Below are 21,956 nucleotides of genomic sequence, written 5' to 3' on the forward strand. Positions count from 1 at the left end.
CACCCTGTACTTAATTTTCAGTTCAGGCACAAGAAATAATCAAATAATCACATGTGGCCAAGATAGATGTGTACTGGAAAGTATTGAAGAAAAACCAAATGCACCCACAGAAAAGAATGAAAGATCGTCGGCATGAATGATGAACAATATCTGTTGTTTCCTACCTCAATATGTCTCTATTGAGCCTACTCACTGCAACAAATCAGGTCACCACAGAAGAAAAATTGTTCATTGTCAATCTTTTGGGACCAAATTACTAGAATTTCATTCATTCATACATTGAGTTCTGAAAATCCCATCATGAAGGAGACACTTCAGAGACATGGAATGACTCAAGTTATACATTAACAGGCAGTCACTGCATGCTATTTTGTAAAGTATCCTAAGAACAGATTATGAGTGGTACTAATCTACACACACACACACACACACACACACACACACACACACACACACACACAGAAGAACTTCTTTTTAATGAATCTCTGGGGACCAAAATGTTTTTGTCCTTAAATTCAGTTTAGCTCCAGAATACTAACAAAGTGGCCCTAATCAGAATTTTGAGGTACACAATCACAGGCAAACATGAGTTGGCCTAGAAAATCCTAGTACAAATATTAGTGCCACACAATTTTTATTAACTCAGTAGGCATTTATTTCATCATGTGTGGATATCATCAACTGATGTCTTGATTTAAAGGCAGCATCCAGAATGAAGAAGAATCTGTTTATATTCAACTAGTGTCTTAGATAAATACGATTACATGACAAGGAAAAAATATTTAAATATTATTCTTTATTTATTGCTTTTTCTTGCCAGCAGAACATGCTTACTCTAGCTGGTTGTTATTGACTACAACATATTCCAAGCAGCAATAAACATATGCATAGCCTGTAAAACAATTATTCTCATTACATCTACATCTACATGGATACTTTGCAAATCATATTTAAGTGCCTGGCAGAGGGTTCATCGAACCACCTTCACAATTCTTCATTATTCCAATCTCGTATAGCACACAGAAAGAATGAACACCTATATCTTTCCGTACGAGCTCTGATTTCCCTTATTTTATTGTGGTGATCGTTCCACCCTATGTAGGTCGTTGTCAACAAAATATTTTCGCATTTGGAGGAGAAAGTTGGTGATTGGAATTTCGTGAGAAGATTCCGTCGCAATGAAAAACGCTTTTCTTTTAATGATTTACAGCCCAAATCCTGTATCATTTCTGTGACACTCTCTCCCATATTTCGCGATAATACAAAACATGCTGCCTTTCTTTGAACTTTTTCAATGTATTCCATCAGTCCTATCTGGTAAGGATCCCACACCGCGCAGCAGTATTCTAAAAGAGGACAGACAAGCGTAGTGTAGCAGTCTCCTCAGTAGGTCTGTTACATTTTCTAGTGTCCTGCCAATAAAACGCAGCCTTGGGTTAGCCTCCCCCACAACATTTTCTATGTGTTCTTTCCAATTTAAGTTGTTCGTAATTGTAATACCTAGGTATTTAGTTGAATTTACGGTTTTTAGATTAGACTGATTTATCGTGTAACCGAAGTTTAACGAGTTCCTTTTAGCACTCATCTGGATGACCTCACACTTTTCGTTATTTAGGGTCAAACTGCCACTTTTCGCACCATTCAGATATTTTTTCTAAATCGTTCTGCAGTTTGTTTTAATCTTCTGATGACTTTATTAGTCAATAAATGATAGCGTCATCTGCAAACAACTGAAGACGGCTACTCAGATTGTCTCCCAAATCGTTTATATAGATAAGGAACAGCAAAGGGTCTATAACACTACCTTGGGGAATGCCTGAAATCACTTCTGTTTTACTTGATGACTTTCCATGAATTACTATGAACTGTGACCTCTCTGACAGGAAATCACAAATCCAGTCACATAACTGAGACGATATTCCATAAGCACGCAATTTCACTACGAGCCACTTGTGTGGTACAGTGTCAAAAGCCTTCCGGAAATCCAAGAATTAATAGTAACCTGATACTTTTCTCAGTCAATGCAGTCATCTATAACAAACTGATGTCTGAAAGTGAACAGTTTTGTGAACAAAATGCAACAAGTGCTCTGTTTCACTACCAGTCCAACGGAGAAGCAGAATGCTTCGTACGCACTTTCAAACAACATGTAGCCAAGCTTCGCACCACCCACACATGGGAACAGGCACTGCAGCTCTTTTTTGCCTCCTATTGCTCCCATCTACGAGACGGACCATCACCAGCTGAGCTTCTGTGTGACCACCGCCATCAGATGCTGCTACACTTGCTACATCCACCGCAGCATCTCGCAGTGCCAATAGTTCGCAAGTTTTGCTTTGGACCAAGGAATCTCGTTCTTTTCAGGGTTTATGGCAACCATGGGAACTGGAAAAAGGCATGATTCAGGAACACACTGGCTCTTTTATGTGCTTGATTGCATGTCATTTGCCCTGTGATTCTGCTGCTTTTCTTCCTGCACATTCACAGCCTCACAGAACAGCGCGACCTTCACAGCCATCTGCTGGTGTCACTAGGGCACCCCAGGAGGAGTGGAGGAACGACGTGCTCTCACCCCCGCCATCGCCGTCATTGCTCTAGTACACTCCCTCAGGCCTGGACATATGTCCTGGCAGCAGTTTTCTGGAGGATGTTCCTGTTGCCTCGCAAGCCAGATGGCAGGGACGGTCGTGAGTACGTCATCCTCCACAGTCATGGCTCCCGGCTCATCTCAATGTCCAGTGTCCTGCCTCCCTCCCCACTGTCATGCGCATCCTCCCTACACAAAAATGGTGCGCCTCCCTACACAAAAATGGTGCGGTATTTTTGTGGGTGGGTGGGGAGGGGAATCTGCTTGCGTAGCTTTTCCAGTACACCGATCAGCAAGGATGTTATGAGAAGATTGATAGTAGGTGTATCAAGCACGCCTATCAGGAGAGAGGCCAAAGACAGACACATGGATAATCATTTCATTGTACGCACAGTATTCGTATGGCATTTAACTTTTTGCAGACCTAATCAGAGAAGTTGCACAATTTTCCACAGGTAGAAGACTATTTATACTCACAATCATTAATGCCCACTTTACGCTCTGGTATATCAATAGAACAGACACTAGAGGACATCATAAATGAGTACAATCTTTTTGTATTAAATGAGGTAAGACAAGCACCAACATACTGTGGAAGCACTGGAGGAATCAGTAATATAGACATATCACTAGCAAACAAAAACTTTCTACCACATAATAGCAAAATTTGAAGTACACACACACACACACACACACACACACACACACACACGCACGCACACACAACCACGAGCGTGCACACTCGCGTGCGCAAAACGACCTTGAAACATTGCCGATTACTTCTAGGTAAGACAAATTGGCTGATTATTACACACACAGTAGAAGATTTTCAACAACACATTATCCAAGGTAGCACAGACAACAAAATCCATATTCTAAGAGACTTACTCCAAACAGCGTAGTCAGCAGCCATTCCATGAGGGAAAGCCAGATGGAAACATAAACTACCATGGTCTATATACTATACTATACTACACTATACTATACCATCAAAGAGCCAAGATGCACAAGAACAAGAACTTGGACTTGAGCTATACCATGATGTGAAAAAAAAGTACAAAAAAGAACTAAACAAAACAGGACAAAACCACTGGGGCAACTTTGTTAAAACACAACTACAGAACAACATATGGGGGAGACAAAATAATTAAGATCGCAACAGTTTTGTCAACATTACAACAGGAAGACAGTATCATGACAAAGGGCTGGAGATGCTCAGCCGAGTTTCTGCTAAGTAAGCACCTCCGTGATGACGAAGAAACATATGACCAACAACCCCATATGGACTTACATGACCAAATGAGCAATATTTACCAAAATGGTGCATTACCATCCTTTCGCCCTGGCAGAGGTAGTGCTAGCGATAGCTAGATTTAAAACTAGTACGAAGCAATTCCCAGTAGGAATACCTTCGGAAACTCTTAAAAATACTATCACACAGATCAACTCCATTCTAACTGACATGCTAGATGACACCTTACAACAAGGAAGTGTCCTGGAAAACAGCCAATGTAGTCATTATTAGGAAATCATGGGATTCACCAACTGCCTCCAAAATGTACAGGGCAATCTGCCTTCTAAGCACACTGGCTGAAGTACTGCATTTATTTGAATTTAAGCCGCACTTTTTCCTGGTTTTTGTAATCCAAAAAACCGCCTGTGGCTTAGAATTGAGTGCAAAGTAAGCGGAAGTTCTGAAAAATGTTGGTAGGTGCCACCACAACTAATTTCTGCCGTCGAATATATGCAGGGCTACACAAGCATGCTTTGCAGGCACAAAGATAAATACTGGTGCCAAAACCTCTGCGTCAGTAAATAACTAAAAAGAAGGGTAGAAGACGAGCTTTTCTCCTCTGCCCCGAGTTTCGACCACTGCACTTTCATACATTATCCAACGAAGTAAACAGAAATTCCGTATTGTTCATTTTCGAATGTAGCAGCCTTTCAAATATTCGTAGCAACAAAAATAAATTTCTTTACACAGAAATACCAACAATGCACAAGGCTTTAGGAGTTGCACGAGTTGATACACTGCGGCTCATTAAGATTTCACATAGCGGCACCTACTGCTTCGTGGAATTTTGTGAAGTGCTTGTTGGTGTTAGTGAACCATAATGAAGCGCTTTCATTATAGCGCCAAATTCAAGAGGGGAGTTGTTTCTTTTGAGGAACAAAGCTCTAATCGTGCTGCAGGTCTGCGATACAGGATTGATGAGAGCAACATCAGGTGATGGCGACTGCAAAGAGACAAATTATTTGAATGTTCAAGTAGCAGAAAAGCATTTAGTGGACCAAAGTGTGACCGATATCATGCACTAGAAGTGCTTGGAACCGCGTCAGAAATTCCTGCCTGTGAACACCGAAATTTTAAGAATTAAGGCACATGAAATTGCTAGAGAGCAAAAAATTGAAAATTTTAAGGTTAGCCGCAGCTGAATTGATCTGTTTATGAAGCGCTGGGGGATTTCACTTCGGAGGCAAACTTCACTTGCACAGACGCTGCCAAAAAATTATGAAGAAAAACTTGTGGAATTTCAGCGCTTCATAATTAGGCTGCGCACAGAAAAACAATACCTTCCTGGTCAGATAGGAAATGCTGACCAAACTCCCATACATTTTGATATGCCTTCAAATTATACGGTTGACGCCAAAGGAAAGAAAGATGTCATGCATGCTTGCATAGCACCCCCATTCATAGTTTTCAAGTGAAAGACTTTACCAAAATTGGAAGTGTTTCCAAAAACTGTAATTGTATGAGCAGACGAAACTGGGTAGTTTTCGGAGGACATGTTTCTTATTACATGCAATTTTTGGACTAATGGGCAGAGCATATCAGCATAATCAGTTGGAGCATTTTTTTAGAACCTCCACCTAGTTTAGTGCAACTTTTCTTTTGAAATCAAACTTCAAAAATTATTTTTGACAGTAGTTGCCATCTTCTCAATTTTTCATTTTTATGCCAAGCTTCATTAATAAGAACACCAAAATAACACTGAGACTCCATTGTTAAACTGCACACTTCAAGACATCGTTGTTAACTGAGTGTGAGTGAACAGGTGGTGGTGAAATGGGCAAGACAACACACAGACATGTACAGACTTGTCTGTGAGCCTGTGTGGACTTGCAGATGCGGTCTGCTAGCCTGCTGAAACTTTCTGCAGAGAACTGTTTCCACAAATAATCATACGTCACCTTAATTTCATGAGTTTTTTTTTGTATTTAAATTAATCATTGATATACTTTATTACATTACTCCAGACATTACTTTATTACAGTAAGATATGTATTTTTTGCTCATATTTGTAATTTTTTTCCATGACTTGACAAAGCTGAAATTTATACTGAAGTTTGATATCATTAAGGTGTGTTAAGTGTAAAATTTTCAGAATTTTATCTGGTCTCCCAACAAAGATATTGAAGCCAAAGAATGAAAAAATTTTAAAAAATCCATTTTTAAAAATAGTATATTGACGTGTCAGCTTCTCACCATTGATACTCTATAAGCAACTACATTGTGTAGTGTAATACCACAAAAATATTAAGGCTGAGAAATTACTACTCCTTTGGAAAAATACTGTTAAAAATTTGAGTTTTTTAATTTGTGACCAATAACTTTGAGCCAGTCGAGGGACATGAAAGGGAAGCAGTGAATACACTAAGCAGATTGAGAAGGATGTAGGCTGCAGTAGGTACTGGGAGATGAAGAGGCTTGCACAGGATAGAGTAGCATGGAGAGCTGCACTAAACCAGTCTCAGGACTGAAGACCACAACAACAACTTGGAGCCATTAAAAATATATTAGCGAATACATTCAGCTAGGTGATCATGGTTTTAATTTATAGTCCGTTGTGAGCTGAACTAAAATTCTTGTCTGAAAGGTCTGGGGCAATCCTTACTGAATAATTCTAAAAACAGCAGATGCTCATAAATGCAAAAAACTGCTTGCAGCCTGAAACAAAAATGACTACTGTTCCTGGATGATAAACAATAAATTAAAAAAAAAAAAAGTTTTTGAGCCCACTAAACATTTGGGAATTCACCCAGCAAATATCAATTTTTTCTGAGACAGTTGAGCAACCAACAATTTTTTTTTTCCTGGACCACTTGGTATGGAATGAGCTGAAAGTACAGCATTATTAGACTGTATTAACAACAAAAACAAACCATAGTAATTTGCAAAAATTTGAAGAAAATACCTGGTCATAAGAGATTCAATGGGTCGTGGGCATCCTTCTATCAGGGGTGGTCGTTCACCAGTATGCACAGCCCACATAATTCTGTAAGCTGAGCCACCAATGTCATCAAAAGGCTTCCGCCTGCTCAAAACTTCCCACAGAATAATTCCCCAACTAAAGACATCACATTTTTCGGTATAGCTTGAACCTGAAAGGAAACCATAGCACTACTATAGGGAAAAAACCATGTGAAATATTTGGAATAAAAACTAATCTGAGAATACAAATCGTCAATAAACAAATTAAACAATGGAAACTCCACTTAGGAACATCAACAATGTAGGAAAAGATTGACTGTTACTTACTGTAAAGAAGACACATTAAGTTGCAGATAAGCACAATTGCTCTCCAGCACCTGGAGCAGCATTCTGGACACCACCTCCAAAAGTTATCTACCCTGCCAACATCCTACAGCTGCTTCAGGGCACCACTATCCAACCACTATCCTACCTACAATGTCCCTCTTCGTTTACCTCTCACAGCACCTAAACCCTGCCTAGCTGACCTTTTCAACTTGTCACATCCCCTAAAGCTCCCTACCAAATCTCCATCAAATCCAGAGCCAAAACATTCCCCAAACACAGTTGTTAACATTTCCACCAAAACCCTCAGCTCACACAAGTTTCACTCCAATCTAAAGGCCTCACCTTTAGCCTTACACCCAAATTTAAGCATGCTGGGCTTGTCAAAGACCTACTCTCCTCCTCCTGATATCTGCAATGGAAGCACTTCTTTGCCACCAATTCCTCTAACCAAAACCAACCCAATTACAACACTGACCCCTGCCTCTCACAGTCCATACCACCATCCAATCATGATCCTTCCCCCTCCCACCCAACCACTCACTGGTCACCTTCCAGGAATTCCTTACTTCCAGCTTAGCCTCACCACTCTTCCCCTGGTCCCTTCCTCCGAACACCACCCTTTCAGCAGAAGAAGGAATGGCCATACACAACCTCAAAAGAAATCCTGACCTAATCATCCTACCTGCAGTCAAAGGTTCCATCACTGTGGTTATGAACCGCAGTGACTACCTGGCAGAAGGCCTCCACCAATTATTTGATTCCTTCGCCTATAAACTCTGCCAGAGTGATCCCATCCCAGAAGTCCACCTCCAATCCCTAGCCCAAGGGTCTTCCCAGAACCTCCCCCCTGAATCCATTTCCCTCCTCACCACTATGACCCCCCCGCCCCCAAACACCTTTTACATGCTCCCCAAAATCACAAACCCAACAATCCTGGACACCTGATTGTGGCTGGTTATTGTGTCCCCTCCAAAAGAATGTCGGCCCACAATGACCAACACCTTCAATCACTTGCCCATAATCAAAGATATCAACCCCATCCTTCACAGACTCTCCACCATCCCCATTCCCTTAATCTCCTGGATCCTACTTGTCACTGCTGACGTCATGTCCCTATACATCAACATCCCTCATATGCCTATGGTCTTACCGCTATTGAATACTACCTTTCCCAGTGTCCTCCAGACATTCCTTCTCATTCCTCATACACTTTACTAACTGTATTCCGCAGCACAGCTGTGGGCAGCTGCATGCACCCTCCTATGCCAACCTGTTTATGGGCCACCTGGAAGAGACCTTTCAAGCCTTCCTAAATCCCAAACCCTTAGTCTGGTTCAGGTTCATTGATGAATCTTCATGATCTGGGCTTAGGGCCAAAACAACCTATCTTCATTCCTCCACAACCTCAACAGCTTCTCTCCCTCTGCTTCAACTGGTCCTCCTCAACCTAGTGACACTGACCTTCTCCTCTCTGACAGCTGCATCTGTACCACTGTCCATACTAAACCCACCAACAGTACTTGCACTTCGACAGGTATCAATGCTTTCATGCCAAAAAAATCCCTCCCATGCAGCCTGGCCACGCAGGGAGCAGCGCATCTTCTGCAGTGACAAGAACTCCCTTGCTCAGTATGCTGAGAGTGTCACCAAGGCCTTCACAGACAGGCACTATGCCCCACACCTAGTCCTCAGAAAGATCTCCTGTGCCATTTCCCCTGATACCCCCAACCCCCCCCCCCCCCCTCCCCCAAGAACTGGTCACAATGGAGTGCTCCCTTCATCAACCCAGTATCACCCTGTACTGTAACAACTCAACCACATTCTTCACCAGGGCTTTGATTACCTATCATCATGCACTGAAATGAGGGGAATCCTACCAGAGATTCTTCCCACCCTACTAAAGTAGGATACAACAATTGTATCCTCCTGGAAGACTTGCTCAATCCACCAGCCCAGCACTTCCTATTCCAGTCCTGTCACAGGTTTATCCTACCTCATCAGGGGGTGGGTCACCTGTGAAAGCAGCCATGTCATTTACCAGCTCTGCTGTGCTTTAACCACTGCACAGCTGTTTATAGCGATATGACTACAAGTAGCTGTGCACTAGGGTCAATGGCCGCCGCTAAACTGTAGCCACGATTAAACTAGGCCATGCTATGGCACTAAATGCACCTGACCACAGCATGCTTGATTTCAATGGCTGCTTCACCACCCATGCCATCGGGACCCTCCCTTCCACCACCAGCTTTTCTGAACTGTGCAGATGGGAGTTATACTTACAACACATTCTCTACTCCAGTAGTTATCAAGGCCTCAGCCTATGGTAACATACTGTCCCACACCTTCCACCCAACAGTTTCCACCCCATCTGTCCTACATCTCCTCGCATTCTTGTCTCCTAGTCTCTTTGTTTGTTGCCCTCCGCCAATGCACCCACCCATCTTTCCCCACTCTTCTGCTTTTTCACTCCTTTCCCCACCTCCCTGCCTCACAACCTCTTGATGCTACACCCGTTGACATTCTAGTCCCTGCACACACTCGCCAGACAGCTTTCCTCTGTCTCCCCACCTGTACATTGCTAACCCTTCCCCTTCCATGTTCCCTCCAGATTGCTACTGCCATCCCATGTGACAGCTCCAGTCTAGCCTCAGGTGCTGGAATTGGCAGTCATGTGTGCATGAGGTGTGCTTGCTTGTGTGTATAAATGGTGTGCATTTCTCTGTTTCTCTTTTGTTGATGATGGCTGTGGCCACAAGCTTTGCATAAGTGTCCTTTAATTGTGCCTGTCTGCAACTTAATGTATCTTCTTTACAGTAGGAAGTAATCTATCTTTTCTTACATTGTCAACAAACAAATTAAATGATTTTATACAATGTTGTAACAATAATCTAAAGAAGTTTCCGTTACTTAAGTAGATAGATACATAGATATATAGATATATAGAGATAGAGATAGAGATAGAGAGAGAGAGAGAGAGAGAGAGAGAGAGAGAGAGAGAGAGAGCGCAGCTTAGCGTAGTCGTCAAAATACATTCCTGACATGCAGAAGGTTGTAGATTTGAATCCTGCCAATTGCTTTGAAATTTTTTTATTTTTAAATCTTTATCAAAATGACTTTGATCATTATTTTTATTCAATTAAATGGTTTAAATGTAATTTTTTATTTCTAATCTTTTGTCACATCATTTTAATCATTGTACTGACTTCTTATTTGCACACATTTTTCCTTCTATCATTCTTTTATCATTTGGAATAATTGAGGAAATGAAGAAAATAGGGAAAAGTTGAGTAATCACTGAAAATGACAATTGAGACTATCCTACAAAGCAGAATTGCACCACCCAAACTGAGAAGGAGGTATCCTTGCTACGAACTTACACTTGATTCAAATTTAAAGAATACTTTTGGTAAGACCTCACAGTCTCAATCACATACACATTTTTGTTGTGAGCAGACTGTAGCCTCTTGGTAAGGTTACATTATAATACCAGAAAAATACTATTAGGCTTGTGTTTCACAGGGTAGAACTTTCAGACATGTTGATGCAGGTCAGACATAATTCATAGCCTCAGCAGCAGTGAATATGTCACAAACTGTCATTTTAATGGGTATGGCATGGTTGTGAGACACACAGGTTAGAACTAGGCCAATTAAAAGTAATCACTCCACGACTGAACTGATGTCTGGCCTTATTACCACGATGAAATCCCAACTGCTTCACGACTATTGCCTCAGGACTTACAGTTGACTGTTTAGTTGCATTCTGTTGACTAATTTTGTACTGAAGGCTCAGAGCAGACAGTTTGTGTGCCATATGCCCAGCAATGTATGTACCAATCACTACTGTGCAAGAGCAGACCCATTTATTATGGAGTCAACACAATATCAAGATTGGATCAAGTACAAACAGAGGAATGATCATGATCACTTCTGCTTCACTTTCAGAGGGAAAGTGAAGTCATATATTACAGTCTGATAGTGGTAATCACAACAGCATTGTGGAGAGAGACCAATTAGGTAGTAGTGAAAACAAGAATGGAGAGTGTATATAAGGCAAATCCACAAAGTAAGTTCCATTTGGTTATATAAAACAAACGTGTACAGATACAGAAAAAAATATTTATTGTACCAAAATCTACAACCGTTAAATTACTTTTCTACATAGCTTCCGAAATTTTGTAGCCACTTGTCATAGCATGCCACAAGTTTTTGTATGCCTTCTTCATAGAAGGCTGCCGCCTGTGTATGTTCTTTCAGCTCGTCATCATCGTTGAAGTGTTGACCACAAAGGACAAATTTTAGGTATAATAAGAGATGAAAGTCGCTAGTAGCGAGGTCCGGGCTGTACGGAGGATGATCAAATGCATCCCAGTGAAATTCCTGTAAGAATTGTTTCGTCACATTCATTGTGTGAGGTCCTTCACGTCCTTCATTGAACAGTCTGACCCATCTTCTAACCATGGAATCACTCATAGCATTTTGTCCGTAAACGTAGCAGATTTGTTGATGAATTTCCTTTGGTTTAACTTTCTTTGCATTTAGAAAACAAATCACAGATCTGGTTTCACACGCGGCAGCATTTTCAATTACGGCTGACATTACAAAGAAGCACTACAAAGCACACGTTGACAGCAGTGATCTGAAAATAGTGTACACATCTTCTCCTGGAGTCAGAGTAACTGCCACACATGTCCAGAACTGCGATCATAGTGCTGCCATGGATAGAAATAGAAACGGGACTTACTTTGTGGACGACCCTTGTATTAAGACTGCGCACAGTTGTTAGTGCCCTTGTTAAAATAGCCCTAGATGAATGTTCTTAAAATGAATAAAATGTGGAAAGTTTAAAACAGAAATTCATTTCAAAGTGGACTCACTCTCATCCAAACAACTACCCATACTGTAATACTTATAATGTAAAGCTATAAACCCTATCCCTATCTTAAAAGCTGTATAGAACAACACAATAAAGACTAAAATAATGACTTAGGAAGATGAGACCCACATTTATGAGCCATCCACTGCAACAACACATTGAAACGTTGTTTCTTATAATTTAGGAAATACTGTACAGTATATTAAACATTTCACAAAATCTTAAAATTTGTACAATGTTCATCTCTTGATATGCTAAAATACAGGTCACATCTATTAGCACAATGGCCTCTCGTCTCAATAAGAAAAACTATCAGTTAAAATGTAGCTTATCAAAAACAATGCATCACAAACACTGCTAATTGGATGGTCATCTCACTGTAGCAGGAAGCTGTGCATCATTGGGTTACAGCCTATTTGTAGTTTAGTGTGAAGGAATGCACCTTATCTTCTTCTTCTCTTTTTGTCCTCTGAGTGGTTTGACGTGGCCTGCCACAAATTCCTCTCTTGCGCTGACCTCTTCACCTCAGAGTAGCACTTGCAACCTACGTCTTCAATTATTAGCTGGATGTATTCCAATCACTGTATTCCTCTACACTTTTTGCCCTCTACAGCTCCCTCTAGTACCACGGAAGTCATTCCCTGATGTCTTAACAGATGTCCTATCTCCTGTCCCTTTTCCTTGTCAGTGTTTTCCATATGTTCCTTTCCTCTCCGATTCTGCGCAGAATCTCCTCATTCCTTACCATATCAGTCCACTTAATTTTCAACATTCGTCTGTCGTACCACATCTCAAATGCTTCAATTCTCTTATGTTCCGGTTTTCTCACAGCCCATGTTTCACTACCATACGTACATTCTCACAAATTTCTTCCTCGAAGTAAGGCTGATATTTGATATTAGTAGACTTCTCTTGGCCAGGAACACCTTTTTTACCATTGCTAATCTGCTTTTGATGTCCTCCTTGTTCCATCCGCCATTGGTTATTTTACTGCCTAGGTAGCAGAATTCTTTTAACTTCATCTACTTCGTGGCCGTCAATCCTGATAAGTTTCTCGCTGTTCCCATTTCTACTACTTCTCAATACCTTCATCTTTCTTCAATTTACTCTCAATCCACACTCTATATTCATTACACTGTTCATTTCATTCAGCAGATTACGTAATTCTTCTTCACTTTCACTCAGGATAGGAATGTCATCAGCGAATCGTACCATTGATATATTTTCATCTTGAATTTCAATTCCACTCCGGAACCTTTCTTATATTTCGATCACTGCTTCCTCAATGTGCAGATTGAACAGTAGGGGTGAAAGGTTATATGCTTGTCTGACACCCTTTTTAATACGAGCACTTCGTTCTTGGTCGTCCACTCTTATTATTCCCTCTTGGCTGTTGAGCATATTGCATATGGCCCGTCTTACCCCTACTTTTTTCAGAATTTCGAACATCTTGCAACATTTTACATTGTCGAATGCTTTTTCTAGGTCCCCAAATCCTATGAACGTGTCTTGATTTTTCTTTAGCCTTGCTTCCATTATTAACCGCAACGTCAGAATTGCCTCTGTTGTGCCTTTACCTTCCCTAAAGCCAAACTGATCGCCATCTAGCACATCCTCAGTTTTCTTTTACATTCTTCTGTATATTATTCTTGTAAGCATCTAGGAAGCATGAACTGTTAAGCTGATTGTGTGATAATTCTCACACTTGTCAGCTTCAGCTCTTGCCGTCTTCGGAATTGTGTGGCTGATGCTCCTCTGTAAGTCAGATGGTATGTCGTCAGACTCATAAATTTTACACATCAATGTGAATAGTCATTTTGTTGCCACTTCCCCCAATGATTTTAGAAATTCTAATGGAATGTTATCTACCCCTTCTGCCTTATTTGACCGTAAGTCCTCCAAAGCTCTTTTAAATTCCGATTCTAATACTGGATCCCCTATCTCTTCTAAATTGACTCCTGTTTCTTCTTCTATCACATCAGACAAATCTTCCCCCTCACAGAGGCTTTCAATGTATTTTTAGATTAGATTTACTTTCATTCCAATTGATCCAGGATGTGGAACATGTCAGAAAAACAACAATACATGACAAATATTTACAACTAAAACAAATAAGCTAATGTACCATTCCACAGGCCCCAAGTGGAATGATCGTCGTTTTTTAATGAACACTAAGAGTCATTTTACAAATACTAATGCACTGAATTTAAAATAAAAAAGTTTTTTATTTATTTATAAGGTAATAAACATGTAATACAACTACTGTAATACTTATTTACAATGAACATATTACTGCACAGAAGTTAGATTATACTTACACACACACACACACACACACACACACACACACACAAATTTTCAATGAACACATTACTGCACTGAAATTGTGCAGAAGTTATGTTGTACTTATATACAAATCAGTTGGTTTTACTAAGAAATTCATCAGTGGAGTAGAAGGAGTTGGCCACCAATAAATCCTTTAGGCTTCTCTTAAACTGAATTTCATTGGTTGTTAAGCTTTTTATGGCTGCTGGCAAGTTATTGAAAATGTGTGTTCCTGAATAATGCACACCTTTTTGTACAAGACTAAGTGACTTTAAATCCTTGTGAAGATTATTCTTGTTTCTAGTATTGATTCCATGAATTGAGCTGTTGGTTTGAAAAAGTGATATATTTTTAATGACAAATTTCATTAAGGAATAAATATATTGGGAAGCAGTAGTTAGTATCCCTAGTTCCCTAAACAGGCTTCTGCAGGATGTTCTTGAGTTCACACCACATATAACTCTTACTGCACGTTTTTGTGCCCGGAAACTTTAGCTTGGCTTGATGAATTACCCCAAAAAATAATCCCATATGACATTATGGAATGAAAGTAAGCATAGTGTGCCAGCTTTTTCATTTTTATATCCCCTATGTCTGACAAAATTCGCATTGCAAACAGAGATTTGTTAAGACGCTTCAGCAGTTCTGTGGTGTGCTCCTCCCAGTTGAATTTATTATCAAGCTGTAATCCCAAGAATTTAACACTGTCCACTTCTTCTATCTTCTTGTCATCGTATGTTAGACATATACTCTTGGGACACCCCTTACAAGTTCTGAACTGCATATAGTGTGTTTTTTCAAAGTTTAGTGACAAAGAATTGGCTAGGAACCAGTGATTAATGTCCACAAATATTTTATTGGCTGATCTTTCTAAGACTATTCTTTCCACATATCTGCTCTCTCCTCTGCATTTAGTAGTGGAATTCCCATTGCACTCTTAATGTTATCACCCTTGCTTTTAATGTCACCGAAGGTTGTTTTGTCTTTCCTGTATGCTAAGTCTGTCCTCCCGACAATCATTTCTTTTTCGATGTCTTCACATTTTTCATGCAACCATTTCATCTTAGCTTCCCTGCACTTCCTATTTATTTCATTCCTCAGCTACTTGTATTTCTGTATTCCTGAGTTTCCCGGAACATTTTTGTACTTCCTCCTTTCATCGACCAACTGAAGTAGTTCTTCTGTTACTCATGGTTTCTTCGCAGTTACCTTCTTTGTACCTATAGTTTCCTTTCCAACTTCTGTGATGGCCCTTTTTAGAGATGTCCATTCCTTTTCAACTGAGCTACTGAGCTATTTCTTATTGCTGATCTATAGCCTTAGAGAACTTCAACCATATCTTGTCATTTCTTAGTACTTCTGTATGTATCCCACTTCCTTGCGTATTGATTCTTCCTGATTAATGTCTTAAACTTCGGCCTACTCTTCATCACTACTACATCATGATCTGAGTCTATTTCTGCTCCTGGGCACGCCTTACAATCCAGTATCTAATTTTGGAATCTCTGTCTGACCGTGATGTAATCTAACTGAAATCTTCCATATCATGCGGCCTTTTCCAAGTATACCTACTCCTCTTGTGATTCTTGAACAGAGTATTTGTTATTACTAGCTAAAACTTGTTACAGACTCAATTAGTCTTTCTCGTCTCTCATTCCTTGTCCCAAGCCCATATTCTTCTGTAACCTTTTCTTCTGCTCCTTCCCTTGCAACTGCATTCCAGTCCCCCATGACTATTGGATTTTTGTCCCCCTTTATACACTATATTACCCTTCCAATACCCTCATACACTTTCTCTCTCTCTCTCTCCATCTTCAGCTTGCGACATCAGCATGTATACCTGAACTATCGTTGTCGGTGTTGGTTTGCTGTCGATTATGATAAGAACAACACTGTCTCTGAACTGTTCACAGTAACACACTCTCTGCCCTATCTTCTCATTCACAACTAATCTTACTCCCATTACCCCTCTTCCTGCTGCTGTTGATATCATCCTATACTCATCTGACCAGTAACCCTTGTCTGCTTTCCATTTCGCGTCACTGACTCCTACTATATCTAGCTTAAGCTTTTGCATTTCCCTTTTCAGATTTTCTAGCTTCCGTACCATGTTCAAGCTTCTGACATTCTACGCCCTGGCTCGTAGAATATTATCCTTCCTTTGATTACTCAATCTTCTTCTTATGGTAACCTCCCCTATGGCAGATCCCTCCTGGAGATTCGAATGGGGGACTATTCCGGAATCTTTTGCTAATGGAGAGATCACCATGACACTTCTTAAATTACAGGCCACATGTCTTGTCGATAAACGTTATGTGCTTTTAATGCAGTGGTTTGCATTGCCTTCTGCATCCTCATGCCGTAGATCATTGCTGATTCTTCCGCCTTTAGGGGCAGCTTCTCACCCCTAGGACAAGAGAGTGCCCTGAACCTCTCTCCAATCCTCTGCCCTCTTTGACAACGCAGAATGAAGGTGACTTCTTATACCGTAAGTCTTAAGCCACCAATGCTGATTATTAATCAAAATTTAAGCAGTGGCAGGATTCGAACTCGCCACCAAAAGCGTTTTGATTATGAATCAAAGACGCTACCCCTGGACCACAGGTGACCTTATCTATGTGACCAAATGAAAGTATGTCGCAGCTGAATAATAGACCAGCCAAAGAATCCTATCACTCACAGCTGAGCTAGCCACTTTCGTGTCTCCCTTTTGGTGACTGCTCAGTCTCCCATCTGGTAGGTAATCAAATCGGGCACTGGTCACTGGACTGTGTATCATTAACTGCCTCCCACTGAGTATTATGTGTGAGTGCTAGATGCCAAACTGAAATAGCTCTTTGGTGAGAATTGCAGTGTAACTGCTAAAGTGTGTGACATGCCGTTATCCTTGGCAGCCCACTTCTTTGTCCTCATCTTTCTTGTCTCATTGCTCCACCACTGTCCCAATACTGTAATGCATTTTACTCCACAACATTCCGTTCCTCCCTCTCTCTCTCTCATGGCACATTCTCTCACTTTGGTTATTATTTAAGTGTTATTTTGTTGCTGAGTGTGAACTGTGATGTTGGCCCTCCTTGTCCCACACATTCTTACTCCCCCCCCTTCCTTGCCACTGCACAAATTAGCCTATCTATACAACAGCTCACAAACAATATCAACTCTGTGTGTGTGTGTGTGTGTGTGTGTGTGTGTGTGTGCGAGAGAGAGAGAGAGAGAGAGAGAGAGAGAGAGAGAGAGAGAGAGAGAGAGAGAGGGGGGGGGGGAGTGGGGAAGGGGGTTTGGAGGGGCAGACGAGGGCTGCAGCAGATGAATGATTGCCTTCAGACATTTTTCTTCATTGCTTAAAAACTAAAATTTTCATTCTCTAAGATTACAATAAATTACTTCAAGGGATCACCAATTTAGTATTGGAGGGCAGCGTGGAGGGTAAAAATCGTAGAGGGAGACCAAGAGATGAATACACTAAGCAGATTCAGAAGGATGTAGGTTGCAGTAGGTACTGGGAGATGAAAAAGCTTGCACAGGATAGAGTAGCATGGAGAGCTGCATCAAACCAGTCTCAGGACTGAAGACCACAACAACAACAACAACTTGTTTCTTGGATGAATCTCTTCCTCTGTAACAGAGTGCACATTATTCTGAAATTTTATGACAGATTATAATCTAGTGCATGATAGGAATTCAAGCTTAGACCCTTGCAATTTGTGGTCAATGCTTTTAGAGGCTACTCTAAGTCATCAAGACAGGATTCACAACCAACCTTCAGAGCTTCAATTTTGCATTACAGCTTCTTTTCAAGTTTCACAAGTCCTCCAGCATAACTTGCTGAACTAGTTCTCCTGTAAGAAAGAAGACCAGGAAAAAAGGTGGCATACAGCCTTTTGGCTTTTGTCTCCGGAGCCTCAGCTGATGTTTTTTTAGTGTTTTGCCGGCATTGTGACTAGAATTCTCAAAGAATCACCTCCATTACTGGTAGCACACTGGAGTCGAGCCTACTGTGGAGGTTAAACATACTCTCCACACTGATGTCCATGGGGGTGTTTCCCTAGTCATTATCACTGTAGCTCCTCCATTGTTATTTGCAAGGGTGATTCAACGTAGCACGGAAATTCAGGATACATTTGTCTTGACGATTTCTTCTTTCTTGTTAAAATTACTGTCATGTTTATGAATTTCGATGGCTATTCTGAACAAATGGGTGTGGTAGCTCTTCTTCACACTGAGAACCTATACGATGATGAATTTTATTACATGGTCGATATCTCACAGCGCATCATGTTGCACCTGTCCCAATCTGTAAGAAAGTTTATGTTCAATGATCTGCTACTGATTCACTGTATAGTCATTCTAACACAGACTTTTCCACAAGTATACTCCTGACATTTTGAGTGAGACTGTATTGTCCTTTGTTGATCTGAGACACTATCAGAATACCAAAGTTAGATTTGTATGTAGTCTTCACACTGAGTTTACACAATATACAGCTGATTCTGTCCATCATCCTGAAACTGTCTGGCAGAATAGCCCTCCCCAACATTCCTCCTCCTGGCATGACACTTTGCTAGTGAACAGCCCCCAGGTAGCTGTAACAACATCTTTTCTTCCACAAGTGTAAATCCAGCAACGTATGATGGAGAATATATGTGAATTCTAGGATGTAAAGTGAGGTATTGTTAGAACTGATGATACCAACATCAGTTGTGAGTTGATACAAGAATTTATTTCCCGTAAATAGCAAGGATCTTTTTTGCAATAATCCCTACATTTGCCTATCTGTATGAGGGCGGGAAATGCCATCCAGTAGAATCATGCCTGCTGTCAACAGTCCAAGTCGTTAGGCTATGGCCTGTCATGGTTCCCAGAGTAGTACTGTAGGAGTGGCATTTACAGTCTTAACGTGACGGTGTATTCATGCTCCAAAACATTGTATTCATAATATTGTATATTGATGCAATCACCTTCAACTTCTTCTTCTTCTTCTTCTTCTTCTTCTTCTCCTCCTCCTCCTCCTCCTCCTCCTCCCCTGTCACCCTCACTACTTTTCTTTGTTGAAGAGTAACAATGCTTCTATTCCATGGATAATTGCTTTGATTCAGATTGGGAATGGTGTGTTAAGAAATATAATCTCTTTCACTGTAATAGTTTGGTGTTGCATATATAGGCCCATTCTGTTTCATTTGTACTTTGAAATCAACTGGCGGGGGACCCAATGTGCACAAATTTTCTTTCACTGACAGAATACTGTGCTTCAGTTATCATCTACCTGGTTGTACTGTCACCTTCTACAAATGCATGGACTGAGATTCGAACCCAAGACCTTTGCCTTTATGGGCAAGTGCTTTACCAACTGTGCTACCCAAGCACAACTCATGACCTGTCCTCACTCCCTTACTTCCACCACTACCTGAAGTTTCATGTCAGCGCACACTCTGCTGTAGAGTGAAAAATTCATTCTGGAAACATCTCCCAGGCTGTGGCTGACAGACAGGCATGTCTCCTCAATATCCTTTCTTCCAGGAGTGCTAGTCCTGCAAGCTTCACAGGAGAACTTCTGTGAAGTTTGGCAGGTAGGAGATGAGGTACTGGCACAAGCAAAGTTGTGAGGACGGGTCGTGAGTAATGCTAGGGTAGCTTAGGTGTTAGAGCACTTGACTACGAAAGGCAAAGGTTCTGGGTTATGGTGATTACGTAAGAAAGACTAACACCATCACCATCTTTTTTTGTGGTGATAATTAGAATTTTATGGCTACTCTCCTAAGTTTATTGAAGGAGATAATGCACTGGGAAGGGGAGTATGAGGGGGTGGGGAATGCATGCATGAAGGGGGGAGAGGGAGAGGGGGAGGAGGGGAGGAGGGGAGAGGGAGAGGGAGAGGGAGAGGGAGAGGGAGAGAGAGAGAGAGGGGGGGAGGGAGGGAGGGAGGGAGGGAGGGAGGGAGGGAGGGAGGGAGAGAGAGAGAGAGGGGGGGGGGCAGAGGGGGGGGGGGGGAACTACAATGATTCCAACACGTCTTAATTTGTACAGTGCACAATGCAGGTCTGGTGATAGCAAATAAGCAATTATAATAAGTCTGCAAAGTAAAAGTAATAATAATAATAATAATACCAGAACCTATGGGAAGTAAGTTAAATGTAAGTACTATCACATTTGCCAAAATCAAGACAAGAGCTGTTTAAATTATGTTTTCAATGTTTTGTTAAGTCACAAAATAATAATGCATGTTGAATATGATTTTATAAAATATGATTTTTAAACAGAAGTGACACAGCTAAATATGTCTACATTTCAGGCAGCTTTTATATTATAAAACAGACAGACTTCTTTTACACCTTTTGCAGTTTCCTCTCCACCTCTCTTGACACAGTCAAGTCACAAAAGCATGTCACTTATTGAAATAAATAAGAGCAACAACCATTAATACTTGTTTGTCAACCTGACTGCAAGTACTTAAACAGAAACAATTGCCTGTCACTGAGGGTACTATGAATACCACTTAATAATGCCCAGCCTGCTCATACAAATGGGATGAACCTCCCTTTTATATGGGAACACAAAACTACTGTTTGACAGTGTTCAGCCTCCTGAAGAAGATCACAGCAATTGGAGCAAAACAATGAGTTACAGTAGAAACGTAAGAGCGAAATGACACGACAGATTTCAGTTTTATTGACATTTGCTGACATATACTCATGCTTTATTTCTAATGGTAAACTATGAGATCAAAAGTATCCGGACCCCCCACCTCCCCCCCAAAAAAACATGTTTTTTATATTAGGTGCATTGCACTGCCATCTACTGCCACGTACTGCATATCAGCAATCTCAGTAGTCGTCAGACATCGTGAGACAGCACAATGGGGTGCTCCACGGAACTCACAGACTACGTATGTCGTCATGTGATTGGGTGTCACTTGTGTCACAGATCTGTAAGTGAGATTTCCACACTCCTAAACATCCCTAGACCCACTGACTCCTATGTGATAGTGAAGTGGAAATGTGAATGGATACATACAGCACAAAACCTTACAGGCCGACCTCGTCTGTTGACTGACAGAGACCGCCAACAGTTGAAGAGGGTCGTAATGTGTAATAGGCAGACATCTATCCACACCATCACACAGGAATTCCAAACTTCATCAGGATCCACTGCAAGTATTATGACAGTTAAGCGGGAGGTGAGAAAACTCGGATTTCATGGTCGAGCGGGTGCTCATGATGTTTTAAGCACCTTCTTGCTTCTCAGTGTTGAAGAGCAATTCGGGGATGGAGATTGCATCTTTCAACAAGATCAAGAACCTGTTCATAATGCACGGCCTGTGGTGGAGTGGTTACATGACAATAACATCGCTGTAATGGACTGGCCTGCACGGAGTCCTCACCTGAATCCTACAAAACAACTTTGGGATGTTTTGGAATGCCAACTTCGTGCCAGGCCTCACCAATTGACATCGATATCTCTCCTCGGTGCAGCACTCTGTGATGAATGGGCTGCCATCCCCCAAGAAACATTCCAGCATGTGATTGAATGTATGCCTGTGAGAATGGAAGCTGTCATGAAGGCTAAGGGTGGGCCAACACCATACTGAATTCCAGCATTACCGATGGAGGACACTATGAACTTGTAAGTCAT

At 41.1% G+C, this 21,956-nt stretch overlaps 1 protein-coding gene across 1 annotated transcript in view; it reads right to left on the reverse strand.

Moving 5' to 3' along the window:
• Positions 1-21,956, reverse strand: part of LOC124596374 (mitogen-activated protein kinase kinase kinase 7-like) — a 147,157-nt gene that overhangs the window by 85,967 nt on the left and 39,234 nt on the right. The window contains exon 5 of the mRNA XM_047135487.1: positions 6,784-6,970. Within this exon, the coding sequence (XP_046991443.1) occupies positions 6,784-6,970 (187 nt within the window). The remainder of the gene's footprint in view (positions 1-6,783; positions 6,971-21,956) is intronic.

Source organism: Schistocerca americana, chromosome 2 (genome assembly GCF_021461395.2).
Source record: "Schistocerca americana isolate TAMUIC-IGC-003095 chromosome 2, iqSchAmer2.1, whole genome shotgun sequence".
Taxonomy (NCBI): Eukaryota; Metazoa; Arthropoda; class Insecta; order Orthoptera; family Acrididae; genus Schistocerca; species Schistocerca americana.